Source organism: Euprymna scolopes, chromosome 29 (assembly GCF_053919585.1).
Source record: "Euprymna scolopes isolate OS-2025 chromosome 29, ASM5391958v1, whole genome shotgun sequence".
In the NCBI taxonomy this organism is placed as follows: domain Eukaryota; kingdom Metazoa; phylum Mollusca; class Cephalopoda; order Sepiida; family Sepiolidae; genus Euprymna; species Euprymna scolopes.
This window is the reverse complement of record NC_136510.1, coordinates 81,113,397-81,133,436: the sequence shown is the minus strand read 5'-3', so window position 1 is coordinate 81,133,436 and position 20,040 is coordinate 81,113,397. Positions and strand designations below refer to the sequence as shown.

Genomic DNA, 20,040 nt, shown 5'->3' with positions numbered 1-20,040 from the left:
AGGACCATACCGTCACTTGTGAAAACAATTATATATATTATTTTTGGCGCTCTCTCTTCCCTTGTGTAGCGACAAGCATGACACGCAAAATAACACGCTATTGTATTAATATATAGATACTTATGTAGAGCCATATTACAACGTAATATTAGGAAAATAAACAAATATTTCACTTTTTGAAATTTATCACAAATATATTTCAGAGTGTGGTTTTGTTTTTTTTTTTGTTTTTTTTTACGTTATTCTCGTGATGCCTATGCACAGTTTAAATATTTAAAAATACAACCGCTAGATACAACGCGTGGCTCTTTACAAACATATTTTTCTTTCTATTAAATCAATTATAAACAAATATTTTACTTATTTGAAATTTGAAACAAATATATTTCAGAGATATACTCCATCTTCAGTTTGTAATTTTTTTGTTTCATTTTTTGTTTTCTTCTTTGTAAAACAGGTCTCATATTACGTTGTGATTTGGTTTTCAAGAGGACTTGATGCATATTTTATTATATACATATATATATATATATATATATATATAGTCATCGACATACAATCCTGTTTCGTTGTATCACAACTATATATATATATATATATATATTTATTCCAATTAAAACAACGTTTCTGTATGAACTCTCATTCTTGACGTTATTCTAGCGATGCCTATGTACAGTTCAAACATTTCAAAATACAACCGCTAGATACAAGGTGCGGCTCTTTACAAACAGACTTCTTTCTCCAACTTTACAACAAGGCAAGGGAGAAGAAAAGGAAAAGAAAAAGATACAAACAAATCTGATATATTTTTTCATAATTCGCTTCAGGTTCTTGTCCACGGAGAACAGAATGAGATGAACCGCCTCCGGGCGGCCTTGATCCGTGAGTACGAAGATGACGAGAATTATCGAATGCATGTGAACAATCCCAGGAACACAGTCGCAGTGGAACTACATTTCCGCGGAGAGAAAATGGCAAAGGTAGGTTTCTTATTTTTTTTTTTTTTTCCTGTAGTTTCTTTTTCGTCTTCACATTGTTGCGGGTGTTGGTAAAAAAAAAAAACCAACGACCCCCCACCACCACCACCACCACCACTTCCTTTGTTTCTGTTTTGTAATATTTATTGTATTTTTTGTTCTGTATATATATATATATATATATATATATATATATATATATATATATATATATATATGTATTGTTTGCTTCTTTTTTTTTTCTTTAAATTCTCATCATGATTTTGTTTTGCTTTTTTTTTTTTGTTTACCATTCCTTTTTTATGTTTGATATGTTTTTGTTTTTTTATTTTCTTCCAATTATAGGTATGAAAGAGAGAAGGCCTGTGTATGTCCGAAAGTGATTTTAAATCTTAATCAGGAATTATTACTCATTTGAATTTATTTGTTCGTGTCTGTCAATCTGTGTTACGAAAGTGGGTGCTTATTTAGAATTAGACTTTTTAAAAAAATACAGATTATGATGTACATACCCATCATAGAACAAAGATGTCATATTCCAAAAATTATGTAATCGATCAAGCTATTTTTTATATCAAGAAAATCAATTTTTTAATGCTTTTAAGAGTAAATTGTATTCAATACAAGACTAATTTTGATCTCAGTAAGTCGAATTGAGTTGTCTCCCCCTCTATTTATAAACATTAGTTGCCAAAAATTATTAATCATTAAAAATTGATTTTCTTAATAAAAAAAAAAAAAAATTGGCACTTCTGCAGTATATGAACAGCGACCATCTTTTTCAGTGGGTTTCACTAAACTCTCATCAGAACAGGGAACGATAACTCATATTTTGGGGGAAATTCTTTGGAAACTTTATCCTAAAATGGATGCTAATTCTCTAAGCATGTGTGATATTGCATTGTTGAAACAATTGACTTTTTGCAGGCTAATAGGTTGTTGTCGACTGCAGAACAGTATCAATGTAGACAAAGTATGGCATTGTAAACCAGCAATGGTAGTAATGATGGACTCTGCTGGAGATGTTGCTTTAATCCGGAAAATGTTCCATTCAAATTATTAAATTGTTGTTGACCTTTTAAATGTTGCTTTATTTTAAAACAATGTTTTATTTAAATTATTAATTTGTTTGAAAGAAAAACAAAAAAAACAAAAATTTTATTTTATAAAAATCCAGTGTTGCTTTAATTCCAAAAAATTTTTTTATTTTATTAAACTTATATTTTCTTGCGCAGACTTTTCAATAAATTTTTTTACAAGTATTTATTGATGCAATTTTATACAATAAATGTTTTGGTTTTCAAATATTTTTGTGTTTGGGAAAAAAAAATCTTGTTTGTTACTTGCTGTATTATTTGATTAAGAAGAAATTGGAGTTATTGCCCCCCCCCCAAAAAAAAAGATGGCCGCCATCTGTATACTGCAGAAGTAACAAAAAATCTACTTGATCAATTTGTGATATTTTTTGGAACATGATATCCTCCTTCTGTACATAAAGATTTATCTGTCTTTTCTGTTAGATTCAAAATAAGAATCAAAAGTGTGATCAAATGTTAATTCAACATCTTTTTGCTGCAACATCTTGAAAGGAACATATTTAGCACTGCACCATATTTGATGTCATTCAACTTTTCAAATATAAAAAAAAAAAAGCATTATGAGCAAATATTTTCATATTGACATTAAATCAATCCAAAATGAGTTTTATCTAAAAAAAAATTTTTTAAAGTATATTTCTGACAAAAAGAATTCATTTTTTTCATAACTTATAGTGTTGATAGATGAATTAAATTTAACAATCTTTTTTTTTTTAATGAAAATTGAATTAAAAATTTTTTTATTTTTTTTCCTATTTCAATTCATCCCAAACAAGGCAGACTGCAACCGAGACAAATAAGGGATTACTCTGAATCAGGGGCCGGCTTCATAAGGGCAGTGAAATGTTTAACATCGCATTAAAACTTCTACATGTTAGTACAAGAAGAAACAAGAGGCAGGGTGGGATTTCCAAATACAAGTAGATCAATGGAAAGAAGCTCTAAGAGTAGAAAGTGATTTTGACGTACTTGCAAAACCAGTACAGTGGTGGTTGAACAGGGGCTGGAGCTTTGCAGTCTGTGTGGGACCTAATAGGTTGGGGATTCTCTCTTTTGGACCCTGTTCAGGAAGGAGAAACTAGTGGTTGATGCACCAACCCAGATGTGACAACAATGTTCCACGCATGGGCTGTTGGTGGCTTTGTAGGAATATAGAATACTGGCTGGTGTTAGAAGTTTATTAGCCCTGTAGAGGAAACCCAAATTCTTTGCAGCAGACTTGGCAGTATTTTCAATGGTAATAAAAAAGTGATTTTTTTTTTTTTTACTTAAAAAGGAAAAATCACAAATGCATAAGAAGGGAAATTTAATGGAGAGGTAGTACTTGCATAGAAAAATCAGATTATTTTTATTTTATTTATTTTTTTTTTTTTTTAAGCCAATAGATTAACATGTATCAAGGCCAGGAGGCCACTCAAAGATAAAGATTAATGAGATTATCATAATGGTATTCTGAAACAGTTTAAATAAAAAAAAATTGTTTGGAAAAGTGTCAATAATGACATCTGATGTGTTGTCAGGCTAAAGACATTCCTTTATTAAAAGCAATCATGCTACGATGGTAAATTTAGACTTTGTCCAAAAGCTATGACTTCCTTTCTTCAAAGACAAGACACAGAAAATTCTATCTTATCTGACAAGCATCTTTCTCTATTCCATCTTAGTAATCAATTTTGTGAGTGGAACATGGATAACTAAAGTGTCATCATGAAAATGATTTTTTATTAATCACGTCTATAAAAAACTCTTTGATAAAACACAAGAGTCACTCTTGAGTTGATACTCCTTATAGATCTATTCTGGCCCTGAGGTCCTAGTACTACTCAGGGTCTCCTCCATCAACTAAATTTGTTGTTTTCTACTCATGATATGATAGCAAATCTGGTGGCTAATGTTGATGATGTAGAGAGTGTACAGTTATTCGTTAGTTGCAATTCTTCAAATGTCAATTCAGAAGGTTTCATATACGAGTTAGCAAGAACTTTTCCATGACAATACTTTCATCTATCGTTTAAATACAGAATATAAAAAGCATTGCAAAGAGTCACAGATATTATTGGAATATGCATATAAACTACATTGAAATGGTGAAGCACAATTTTTATATTTTACATTCATAGCATAAATGACCATTAATGATTTTTATATCATTATTTTGTAGCCAGAAAAAATTTACCAATCCTAACGTTCATTCATGATTATTCAAAAAACAGTGACAAAAAAATTTCTTAATGAATCATAAGGAATTACAGCTAAGCTTTCATCAACATGATCAAATACCTCACTCTTTTATATGCTTCTATTAATCATTACTTGAATTATGACTAAAGACTATTAATCATCAATCAATCATGATAAAAGATTGACCATCATTCATCATTTCCTCAATCATGACAAAAGACTGACCATCATTCATCATTTCCTCAATCATGACAAAAGACTGACCATCATTCATCATTTGATCAATCATCACAAATAACTGACCATCATTCATCATTTGATCAATCATCACGAAAGACTGACCATCATTCATCATTTAATCAATAATGACAAAAGACTGACCATCATTCATCATTTAATCAATCATGATAAAAGACTGACCATCATTCATCATTTAATCAATCATGACAAAAGACTGACCATCATTCATCATTTGATCAATCATGATAAAAGACTGACCATCATTCATCATTTGATCAATCATGACAAAAGACTGACCATCATTCATCATTTGATCAATCATGATAAAAGACTGACCATCATTCATCATTTGATCAATCATGATAAAAGACTGACCATCATTCATCATTTAATCAATCATGACAAAAGACTGACCATCATTCATCATTTGATCAATCATGATAAAAGACTGACCATCATTCATCATTTGATCAATCATGATAAAAGACTGACCATCATTCATCATTTGATCAATCATGACAAAAGACTGACCATCATTCATCATTTGATCAATCATGATAAAAGACTGACCATCATTCATCATTTAATCAATCATGACAAAAGACTGACCATCATTCATCATTTGATCAATCATGATAAAAGACTGACCATCATTCATCATTTAATCAATCATGACAAAAGACTGACCATCATTCATCATTTGATCAATCATGATAAAAGACTGACCATCATTCATCATTTGATCAATCATGACAAAAGACTGACCATCATTCATCATTTGATCAATCATGATAAAAGACTGACCATCATTCATCATTTGATCAATCATGATAAAAGACTGACCATCATTCATCATTTAATCAATCATGACAAAAGACTGACCATCATTCATCATTTAATCAATCATGATAAAAGACTGACCATCATTCATCATTTAATAAATCATGATAAAAGACTGACCATCATTCATCATTTAATCAATCATGATAAAAGACTGACCATCATTCATCATTTAATCAATCATGATAAAAGACTGACCATCATTCATCATTTGATCAATCATGATAAAAGACTGACCATCATTCATCATTTAATCAATCATGACAAAAGACTGACCATCATTCATCATTTGATCAATCATGATAAAAGACTGACCATCATTCATCATTTCATCAATCATGACAAAAAGACTGACCATCATTCATCATTTGATCAATCATGATAAAAGACTGACCATCATTCATCATTTAATCAATCATGACAAAAGACTGACCATCATTCATCATTTGATCAATCATGATAAAAGACTGACCATCATTCATCATTTCATCAATCATGACAAAAAGACTGACCATCATTCATCATTTGATCAATCATGATAAAAGACTGACCATCATTCATCATTTAATCAATCATGACAAAAGACTGACCATCATTCATCATTTAATCAATCATGACAAAAGACTGACCATCATTCATCATTTAATCAATCATGACAACAGGCTGACCATCATTCATCATTTCATCAATCCTGACAAAAGACTGACCATCATACATCATTTCATCAATCATGATAAAAGACTGACCGTCATTCATCATTTAATCATTCATGACAAAAGACTGACCATCATTCATCATTTAATCAATCATAACAAAAGACTGACCATCATTCATCATTTAATCAATCATGACAAAAGACTGACCATCATTCATCGTTTCATCAATGACAAAAGACTGACCATCATTCATCTTTTCATCAATGACAAAAGACTGACCATCATTCATCATTGCATCAATCCTGACAAAAGACTGGCCATCATTCATCATTTGATCAATCATGACAAAAGACTGACTATCATTCATCATTTCATCAATGACAAAAGACTGACCATCATTCATCTTTTCATCAATGACAAAAGACTGACCATCATTCATCATTGCATCAATCCTGACAAAAGACTGGCCATCATTCATCATTTGATCAATCATGACAAAAGACTGACTATCATTCATCTTTTCATCAATGACAAAAGACTGACCATCATTCATCTTTTCATCAATGACAAAAGACTGACCATCATTCATCATTGCATCAATCATAACAAAAGACTGACTATCATTCATATTTAATCACAAAAGACTGACCATCATTCATCTTTTCATCAATGACAAAAGACTGACCATCATTAATCATTGCATCAATCATAACAAAAGACTGGCCATCATTCATCATTTCATCAATTATGACAAAAGACTGACTATCATTCATCATTTCATCAATAATGACAAAAGACTGACCATCATTCATCTTTTCATCAATGACAAAAGACTGACCATCATTCATCATTGCATCAATCATAACAAAAGACTATCATTCATATTTAATCACAAAAGACTGACCATCATTCATCTTTTCATCAATGACAAAAGACTGACCATCATTCATCATTGCATCAATCATAACAAAAGACTGGCCATCATTCATCATTTCATCAATAATGACAAAAGACTGACCATCATTCATCTTTTCATCAATGACAAAAGACTGACCATCATTCATCATTGCATCAATCATAACAAAAGACTGACTATCATTCATATTTAATCACAAAAGACTGACCATCATTCATCTTTACATCAATGACAAAAGACTGACCATCATTCATCATTGCATCAATCATAACAAAAGACTGGCCATAATTCATCATTTCATCACTTATGACAAAAGACTGACTATAATTCATCATTGCATCAATCATCACAAAAGACTGGCCATCATTCATCTTTTCATCAATGACAAAAGACTGACCATCATTCATCATTGCATCAATCATAACAAAAGACTGATTATCATTCATATTTAATCACAAAAGACTGACCATCATTCATCTTTTCATCAATGACAAAAGACTGACCATCGTTCATCATTGCATCAATCATAACAAAAGACTGGCCATCATTCATCATTTCATCAATTATGACAAAAGACTGACTATCATTCATCAGTTCATCAATCCTAACAAAAGACTGACCATCATTCACCATTTCATTATTCATGACAAAATACTGACAATCATTCATCATGTAATACTACATGACAAAAGACTGACCATCATTCATCATTTCATCAATCCTAACAAAAGACTGACCATCATTTATCATTTCATTAATCATGAAAAACGACTGATCATTGTACATCATTTAATCCATCCTTACAAAAGACTGACCATCATTCATCATATCATTAACTATGAAAAAATACTGACCATAATTCATCATTTGATCAATCATTACACAAGACTAATCATCATTCATCATGTCATCAATAATGACAAAAGACTGACCATCATTCATCATTTCATCAATAATGACAAAAGACTGACCATCATTCATCATTTCATCAATAATGACAAAAGACTGACCATCATTCATCATTTCCTCAATAATGACAAATGACTGACCATCATTCATCATTTCATCAATAATGACAAAAGACTGACCATCATTCATCATTTCATCAATAATGACAAGACTGACAATTATTCATCATTTAATCAATGAAAAAAAAGACTGACCATCATTCATCATTTGATCAATCATGACAAAAGCCTGACAATCATTCATCATTTGATCAATCATGACAAAAGACTGACCATCATTCATCATTTGATCAATCATGACAAAAGACTGACCATCATTCATCATTTGATCAATCATGACAAAAGACTGACAATCATTCATTATTTGATCAATCATGACAAAAGACTGACCATCATTCATCATTTGATCAATAATGACAAAAGACTGACAATCATTCATCATTTGATCAATCATGACCAAAGACTGACCATCATTCATCATTTGATCAATAATGACAAAAGACTGACCATCATTCATCATTTGATCAATCATGACCAAAGACTGACCATCATTCATCATTTGATCAATCATGACAAAAGACTGACAATCATTCATCATTTGATCAATCATGACAAAAGACTGACCATCATTCATCATTTGATCAATCATGACAAAAGACTGACCATCATTCATCATTTGATCAATCATGACAAAAGACTGACCATCATTCATCATTTGATCAATCATGACAAAACACTGACAATCATTCATCATTTGATCAATCATGACAAAACACTGACAATCATTCATCATTTGATCAATCATGACAAAAGACTGACAATCATTCATCATTTGATCAATCATAACAAAAGACTGACAATCATTCATCATTTGATCAATCATGACAAAAGACTGACCATCATTCATCATTTGATCAATCATGACAAAAGACTGACAATCATTCATCATTTGATCAATCATGACAAAAGACTGACCATCATTCATCATTTGATCAATCATGACAAAAGACTGACCATCATTCATCATTTGATCAATCATGACAAAAGACTGACCATCATTCATCATTTGATCAATCATGACAAAAGACTGACCATCATTCATCATTTGATCAATCATGAAAAAAGACTGACCATCATTCATCATTTGATCAATCATGACAAAAGACTGACCATCATTCATCATTTGATCAATCATGACAAAAGACTGACAGTCATTTATCATTTGATCAATCAGTACAGCAGACTGACCCTCATTCATCATTTCATCATTAATGAAAAAAGACTGACCATCAGTCATTTTATCAATCATCACAAAAGACTGACAATCATTCATCATTTGATCAATCATGACAAAAGTGTGACAATCATTCATCATTTGATCAATCATGACAAAAGACTGACCATCAGTCGTCATTTTATCAATCATCACAAAAGACTGACCATCATTCATCATTTGATCAATCATGACAAAAGACTGACAATCATTCATCATTTGATCAATCATGACAAAAGACTGACCATCAGTCGTCATTTTATCAATCATCACAAAAGACTGACAATCATTCATCATTTGATCAATCATGACAAAAGACTGACCATCATTCATCATTTGATCAATCATGACAAAAGACTGACCATCATTCATCATTTGATCAATCATGACAAAAGACTGACAATCATTCATCATTTGATCAATCATGACAAAAGACTGACCATCATTCATCATTTGATCAATCATGACAAAAGAGTGACCATCATTTATCATTTCATCAATCATGACAAAAGACTGACAGTCATTTATCATTTGATCAATCAGTACAGCCGACTGACCCTCATTTATCATTTCATCATTAATGAAAAAAGACTGACCATAAGTCATCATTTTATCAATCATCACAAAAGACTGACAATCATTCATCATTTGGTCAATCATGACAAAAGACTGACCATCATTCATCATTTGATCAATCATGACAAAAGACCGACAATCATTCATCATTTGATCAATCATCACAAAAGACTGACCATCATTTATCATTTGATCAATCATCACAAAAGACTGACAGTCATTTATCATTTGATCAATCAGTACAGCAGACTGACCCTCATTCATCATTTCATCATTAATGAAAAAAGACTGACAATCAGTCGTAATTTTATCAATCATCACAAAAGACTGACAATCATTCATCATTTGATCAATCATGACAAAAGAGTGACCATCATTCATCATTTGATCAATCATGACAAAAGACTGACCATCATTCATCATTTGATCAATCATCACAAAAGACTGACCATCATTCATCATTTCATCAATCATGACAAAAGACTGACAGTCATTTATAATTTGATCAGTCAGTACAGCAGACTGACCTTCATTCATCATTTCATCATTAATGAAAAAAGACTGACCATCAGTCGTCATTTTATCAATCATCACAAAAGACTGACAATCATTCATCATTTGATCAATCATGACAAAAGACTGACAATCATTCATCATTTGATCAATCATGACAAAAGACTGACCATCATTCATCATTTGATCAATCATGACAAAAGACTGACCATCATTCATCATTTGATCAATCATCACAAAAGACTGACAGTCATTTATCATTTGATAAATCAGTACAGCAGACTGACCCTCATTCATCATTTCATCATAAATGAAAAAAGACTGACCATCAGTCGTCATTTTATCAATCATCACAAAAGACTGACAATCATTCATCATTTGATCAATCATGACAAAAGACTGACAATCATTCATCATTTGATCAATCATGATAAAAGACTGACCATCATTCATCATTTGATCAATCATGACAAAAGACTGACCATCATTCATCATTTGATCAATCATGACAAAAGACTGACCATCATTCATCATTTGATCAATCATCACAAAAGACTGACCATCATTCATCATTTGATCAATCATCACAAAAGACTGACCATCAGTCGTCATTTTATCAATCATGACAAAAGACTGACAATCATTCATCATTTGATCAATCATGACAAAAGACTGACCATCATTCATCATTTTATCAATCATCACAAAAGACTGACCATCATTCATCATTTGATCAATCATGACAAAAGACTGACCATCAGTTATCATTTCAGCAATCATGACAAAAGACTGACAGTCATTTATCATTTGATCAATCAGTACAGCAGACTGACCCTCATTCATCATTTCATCATTAATGAAAAAAGACTGACCATCAGTCGTCATTTTATCAATCATCACAAAAGACTGACAATCATTCATCATTTGGTCAATCATGACAAAAGACTGACAATCATTCATCATTTGATCAATCATGACAAAAGACTAACCATCATTCATCATTTGATCAATCATGACAAAAGACTGACCATCATTCATCATTTGATCAATCATCACAAAAGACTGACAGTCATTTATCATTTGATAAATCAGTACAGCAGACTGACCCTCATTCATCATTTCATCATAAATGAAAAAAGACTGACCATCAGTCGTCATTTTATCAATCATCACAAAAGACTGACAATCATTCATCATTTGATCAATCATGACAAAAGACTGACAATCATTCATCATTTGATCAATCATGACAAAAGACTGACCATCATTCATCATTTGATCAATCATGACAAAAGACTGACCATCATTCATCATTTGATCAATCATCACAAAAGACTGACCATCATTGATCATTTGATCAATCATCACAATAGACTGACCATCAGTCGTCATTTTATCAATCATGACAAAAGACTGACAATCATTCATCATTTGATCAATCATGACAAAAGACTGACCATCATTCATCATTTTATCAATCATCACAAAAGACTGACCATCATTCATCATTTGATCAATCATGACAAAAGACTGACCATCATTTATCATTTCAGCAATCATGACAAAAGACTGACCATCATTCATCATTTGATCAATCATGACAAAAGACTGACCATCATTCATCATTTGATCAATCATCACAAAAACTGACCATCATTTATCATTTGATCAATCATCACAAAAGACTGACAGTTATTTATCATTTGATCCATCAGTACAGCAGACTGACCCTCATTCATCATTTCATCATTAATTAAAAAAGACTGACCATCAGTCGTAATTTTATCAATCATCACAAAAGACTGACAATCATTCATCATTTGATCAATCATGACAAAAGACTGACCATCATTCATCATTTGATCAATCATGACAAAAGACTGACCATCATTCATCATTTTATCAATCATGACAAAAGACTGACCATCATTCATCATTTGATCAATCATGACAAAAGACTGACCATCATTCATCATTTCATCAATCATCACAAAAGACTGACAGTCATTTATCATTTGATCAATCAGTACAGCAGACTGACCCTCATTCATCATTTCATCATTAATGAAAAAAGACTTACCATCAGTCGTCATTTTAACAATCATCACAAAAGACTGACAATCATTCATCATTTGATCCATCATGACAAAAGACTGACCATCATTCATCATTTGATCAATCATGACAAAAGACTGACCATCATTCATCATTTGATCAATCATGACAAAAGACTAACCATCATTCATCATTATATCAATCATCACAAAAGACTGACCATCATTCATCATTTGATCAATCATGACAAAAGACTGACAGTCATTTATCATTTGATCAATCAGTACAGCAGACTGACCCTCATTCATCATTTCATCATTAATGAAAAAAGACTGACCATCAGTCGTCATTTTATCATTCATCACAAAAGACTGACCATCATTCATCATTTTATCAATCATAACAAAAGACTGACCATCATTCATCATTTGATCAATCATCACAAAAGACGGACCATCATTCATCATTTGATCAATCATCACAAAAGACTGACAGTCATTTATCATTTGATCAATCATGACAAAAGACTGACAATCATTCATCATTTCATCATTAATGAAAAAAGACTGACCATCAGGTGTCATTTTATCAATCATCACAAAAGACTGACAATCATTCATCATTTGATCAATCATGACAAAAGACTGACCATCATTCATCATTTGATCAATCATCACAAAAGACTGACCATCATTCATCATTTGATCAATCATCACAAAAGACTGACCATCATTCATCATTTGATCAATCATGACAAAAGACTGACAATCATTCATCATTTGATCAATCATGACAAAAGACTGACCATCATTCATCATTTGATCAATCATGACAAAAGACTGACCATATCATCATTTGATCAATCATCACAAAAGACTGACCATCATTCATCATTTGATCAATCATGAACCGAAAACTGACCCTCATTCATCATTTCATCATTAATGAAAAAAGACTGACCATCAGTCGTCATTTTATCAATCATGACAAAAGACTGACCATATCATCATTTGATCAATCATCACAAAAGACTGACCATCATTCATCATTTGATCAATCATGACAAAAGACTGACAGTCATTTATCATTTGATCAATCAGTACAGCAGACTGACCCTCATTCATCATTTCATCATTAATGAAAAAAGACTGACCATCAGTCGTCATTTTATCAATCATGACAAAAGACTGACAATCATTCATCATTTGATCAATCATGACAAAAGACTGACCATCATTCATCATTTGATCAATCATGACAAAAGACTGACCATCATTCATCATTTGATCAATCATGACAAAAGACTGACAATCATTTATCATTTGATCAATCATGACAAAAGACTGACAATCATTCATCATTTGATCAATCATGACAAAAGACTGACCATCATTAATCATTTGATCAACCATGACAAAAGACTGACAATCATTTATCATTTGATCAATCATGACAAAAGACTGACAATCATTCATCATTTGATCAATCATGACAAAAGACTGACCATCATTCATCATTTGATCAATCATGACAAAAGACTGACCATCATTCATCATTTGATCAATCATGACAAAAGACTGACAATCATTTATCATTTGATCAATCATGACAAAAGACTGACAATCATTCATCATTTGATCAATCATGACAAAAGACTGACCATCATTCATCATTTGATCAATCATGACAAAAGACTGACAATCATTTATCATTTGATCAATCATGACAAAAGACTGACAATCATTCATCATTTGATCAATCATGACAAAAGACTGACCATCATTCATCATTTGATCAATCATGACAAAAGACTGACCATCATTCATCATTTGATCAATCATGACAAAAGACTGACCATCATTCATCATTTGATCAATCATGACAAAAGACTGACAGTCATTTATCATTTGATCAATCAGTACAGCAGACTGACAATCATTCATCATTTCATCATTAATGAAAAAAGACTGACCATCAGTCGTCATTTTATCAATCATCACAAAAGACTGACCATCATTCATCATTTGATCAATCATGACAAAAGACTAACCATCATTCATCATTTGATCACTCATGACAAAAGACTGACAATCATTCATCATTTGATCAATCATGACAAAAGACTGACCATCATTCATCATTTGATCAATCATGACAAAAGACTATCAATCATTCATCATTTGATCAATCAGGACAAAAGACTGACAATCATTCATCATTTGATCAATCATGACAAAAGACTGACAATCATTCATCATTTGATCAATCATGACAAAAGACTGACAATCATTCATCATTTGATCAATCATGACAAAAGACTGACCATCATTCATCATTTCATCAATCATGACAAAAGACTGACCATCACTCATCATTTCATCAATCATGACAAAAGACTGACCATCATTCATCATTTGATCAATCATCACAAAAGACTGACCATCATTCATCATTTCATCAATCATGACAAAAGACTGACCATCACTCATCATTTCATCAATCATGACAAAAGACTGACAATCATTCATCATTTGATCAATCATGACAAAAGACTGACAATCATTTATCATTTGATCAATCATGACAAAAGACTGACAATCATTCATCATTTCATCAATCATGACAAAAGACTGACCATCATTGATCATTTGATAAATAATGACAAAAGACTGACAATCATTCATCATTTGATCAATCATCACAAAAGACTGACAATCATTCATCATTTCATCAATCATGACAAAAGACTGACAATCATTCATCATTTGATCAATCATCACAAAAGACTGACCATCATTCATCATTTGATCAATCATGACAAAAGACTGACAATCATTTATCATTTGATCAATCATGACAAAAGACTGATAATCATTCATCATTTGATCAATCATGACAAAAGACTGACCATCATTCATCATTTGATCAATCATGACAAAAGACTGACCATCATTCATCATTTGATCAATCATGACAAAAGACTGACCATCATTCATCATTTGATCAATCATGACAAAAGACTGACAGTCATTTATCATTTGATCAATCAGTACAGCAGACTGACAATCATTCATCATTTCATCATTAATGAAAAAAGACTGACCATCAGTCGTCATTTTATCAATCATCACAAAAGACTGACCATCATTCATCATTTGATCAATCATGACAAAAGACTAACCATCATTCATCATTTGATCACTCATGACAAAAGACTGACAATCATTCATCATTTGATCAATCATGACAAAAGACTGACCATCATTTGATCAATCATGACAAAAGACTATCAATCATTCATCATTTGATCAATCAGGACAAAAGACTGACAATCATTCATCATTTGATCAATCATGACAAAAGACTGACAATCATTCATCATTTGATCAATCATGACAAAAGACTGACAATCATTCATCATTTGATCAATCATGACAAAAGACTGACCATCCTTCATCATTTCATCAATCATGACAAAAGACTGACCATCACTCATCATTTCATCAATCATGACAAAAGACTGACCATCATTCATCATTTGATCAATCATCACAAAAGACTGACCATCATTCATCATTTCATCAATCATGACAAAAGACTGACCATCACTCATCATTTCATCAATCATGACAAAAGACTGACAATCATTCATCATTTGATCAATCATGACAAAAGACTGACAATCATTTATCATTTGATCAATCATGACAAAAGACTGACAATCATTCATCATTTCATCAATCATGACAAAAGACTGACCATCATTGATCATTTGATAAATAATGACAAAAGACTGACAATCATTCATCATTTGATCAATCATCACAAAAGACTGACAATCATTCATCATTTCATCAATCATGACAAAAGACTGACAATCATTCATTATTTGATCAATCATCACAAAAGACTGACCATCATTCATCATTTGATCAATCATGACAAAAGACTGACAATCATTCATCATTTGATCAATCATGACAAAAGACTGACCATCATTCATCATTTGATCAATCATGACAAAAGACTGACCATCATTCATCATTTGATCAATCATCACAAAAGACTGACCATCATTCATCATTTGATCAATCATGACAAAAGACTGACCACCATTCATCATTTGATCAATCATCACAAAAGACTGACCATCATTCACCATTTGATCAATTATCACAAAAGACTGACCACCATTCATCATTTGATCAATCATCACAAAAGACTGACCATCATTCATCCTTTCAGCAATCATGACAAAAGACTGACAATCATTCATCATTTGATCAATCATCACAAAAGACTGACCATCATTCATCATTTGATCAATCATGACAACAGACTGACCATCATTCATCATTTGATCAATCATGACAACAGACTGATAATCATTCATCATTTGATCAATCATGACAACAGACTGACAATCATTCATCATTTGATCAATCATGACAAAAGACTGACCATCATTCATCATTTGATCAATCATCACAAAAGACTGACCATCATTCATCATTTGATCAATCATCACAAAAGACTGACCACATTCATCATTTGATCAATAATGACAAAAGACTGACAATCATTCATCATTTGATCAATCATGACAACAGACTGACCATCATTCATCATTTGATCAATCATGACAACAGACTGACAATCATTCATCATTTGATCACTCATGACAAAAGACTGACCATCATTCATCATTTAGTCAATCATGACAACAGACTGACCATCATTCATCATTTGAGCAATCATCACAAAAGACTGACCATCATTCATCATTTGATCAATCATGACAAAAGACTGACCATCATTCATCATTTGATCAATCATCACAAAAGATTGACCATCATTCATCATTTGATCAATCATCACAAAAGACTGACCATCATTCATCATTTGATCAATCATCACAAAAGACTGACCATCATTCATCATTTGATCAATCATCACAAAAGACTGACCACATTCATCATTTGATCAATCATGACAAAAGACTGACAATCATTCATCATTTGATCAATCATGACAACAGACTGACCATCATTCATCATTTGATCAATCATGACAACAGACTGACCATCATTCATCATTTGATCAATCATGACAACAGACTGACAATCATTCATCATTTGATCAATCATGAAAAAAGACTGACCATCATTCATCATTTGATCACTCATGACAACAGACTGACCATCATTCATCATTTGATCAATCATGACAACAGACTGACCATCATTCATCATTTGATCAATCATCACAAAAGACTGACCATCATTCATCATTTGATCAATCATCACAAAAGACTGACCATCATTCATCATTTGATCAATCATCACAAAAGACTGACCATCATTCATCATTTGATCAATCATCACAAAAGACTGACCATCATTCATCATTTGTACAACCTGACAAATGACTGACCATCATTCATCATTTGATCAATCATGACAACAGACTGACAATCATTCATCATTTGATCAATCATGACAAAAGACTGACCATCATTCATCATTTGATCAATCATCACAAAAGACTGACAATCATTCATCATTTGATAAATCATGACACAAGACTGACAATCATTCATCATTTGATCAATCATGACAAAAGACTGACCATCATTCATCATTTGATCAATCATGACAAAAGACTGACCATCATTCATCATTTGATCAATCATGACAAAAGACTGACCATCATTCATCATTTGATCAATCATGACAAAAGACTGACCATCATTCATCATTTGATCAATCATCACAAAAGACTGACCATCATTCATCATTTGATCAATCATCACAAAAGACTGACAATCATTCATCATTTGATCAATCATCACAAAAGACTGACCATCATTCATCATTTGATCAATCATCACAAAAGACTGACCATCATTCATCATTTTATCAATCATCACAAAAGACTGACCATCATTCATCATTTGATCAATCATGACAACAGACTGACCATCATTCATCATTTGATCAATCATGACAAAAGACTGACCATCATTCATCATTTGATCAATCATGACAAAAGACTGACCATCATTCATCATTTGATCAATCATGACAAAAGACTGACCATCATTCATCATTTGATCAATCATGACAAAAGACTGACCATCATTCATCATTTGATCAATCATGACAAAAGACTGACCATCATTCATCATTTGATCAATCATGACAAAAGACTGACCATCATTCATCATTTGATCAATCATGACAAAAGACTGACCATCATTCATCATTTGATCAATCATGACAAAAGACTGACCATCATTCATCATTTGATCAATCATGACAAAAGACTGACAGGCATTTATCATTGGATCAATCATGACAAAAGACTACCAATCATTCATCATTTGATCAATCATCACAAAAGACTGACCATCATTCATCATTTGATCAATCAGTACAGCAGACTGACCCTCATTCATCATTTCATCAATGATGAAAAAAGACTGACCATCAGTCGTGATTTTATCAATCATCACAAAAGACTGACAATCATTCATCATTTGATCAATCATCACAAAAGACTGACCATCATTCATCATTTGATCAATCATCACAAAAGACTGACCATCATTCATCATTTGATCAATCATGACAAAAGACTGACCATCATTCATCATTTGATCAATCATGGCAAAAGACTGACCATCATTCATCATTTGATGAATCATCACAAAAGACTGACCATCATTCATCTTTTGATCAATCATGACAAAAGACTGACCATCATTCATCATTTGATCAATCATGACAACAGACTGACCATCATTCATCATTTGATCAATCATCACAAAAGACTGACCATCATTCATCATTTGATCAATCATGACAAAAGACTGACCATCATTCATCATTTGATCAATCATCACAAAAGACTGACCATCATTCATCATTTGATCAATCATCACAAAAGACTGACCATCATTCATCATTTGATCAATCATCACAAAAGACTGACCACATTCATCATTTGATCAATCATGACAAAAGACTGACAATCATTCATCATTTGATCAATCATGACAACAGACTGACCATCATTCATCATTTGATCAATCATGACAACAGACTGACCATCATTCATCATTTGATCAATCATGACAACAGACTGACAATCATTCATCATTTGATCAATCATGAAAAAAGACTGACCATCATTCATCATTTGATCACTCATGACAACAGACTGACCATCATTCATCATTTGATCAATCATCACAAAAGACTGACCATCATTCATCATTTGATCAATCATCACAAAAGACTGACCATCATTCATCATTTGATCAATCATCACAAAAGACTGACCATCATTCATCATTTGATCAATCATCACAAAAGACTGACCATCATTCATCATTTGATCAACCTGACAAACGACTGACCATCATTCATCATTTGATCAATCATGACAACAGACTGACAATCATTCATCATTTGATCAATCATGACAAAAGACTGACCATCATTCATCATTTGATCAATCATCACAAAAGACTGACAATCATTCATCATTTGATAAATCATGACACAAGACTGACAATCATTCATCATTTGATCAATCATGACAAAAGACTGACCATCATTCATCATTTGATCAATCATGACAAAAGACTGACCATCATTCATCATTTGATCAATCATGACAAAAGACTGACCATCATTCATCATTTGATCAATCATGACAAAAGACTGACCATCATTCATCATTTG

General features: G+C 31.9%; 1 protein-coding gene across 1 annotated transcript in view; it reads left to right on the top strand.

Moving 5' to 3' along the window:
- LOC145252752 (cleavage and polyadenylation specificity factor subunit 3-like) overlaps positions 1-20,040 on the top strand; it is a 155,614-nt gene that overhangs the window by 30,912 nt on the left and 104,662 nt on the right. The window contains exon 12 of the mRNA XM_080112637.1: positions 828-980. Coding sequence (XP_079968763.1) covers positions 828-980 — 153 coding nt within the window. The remainder of the gene's footprint in view (positions 1-827; positions 981-20,040) is intronic.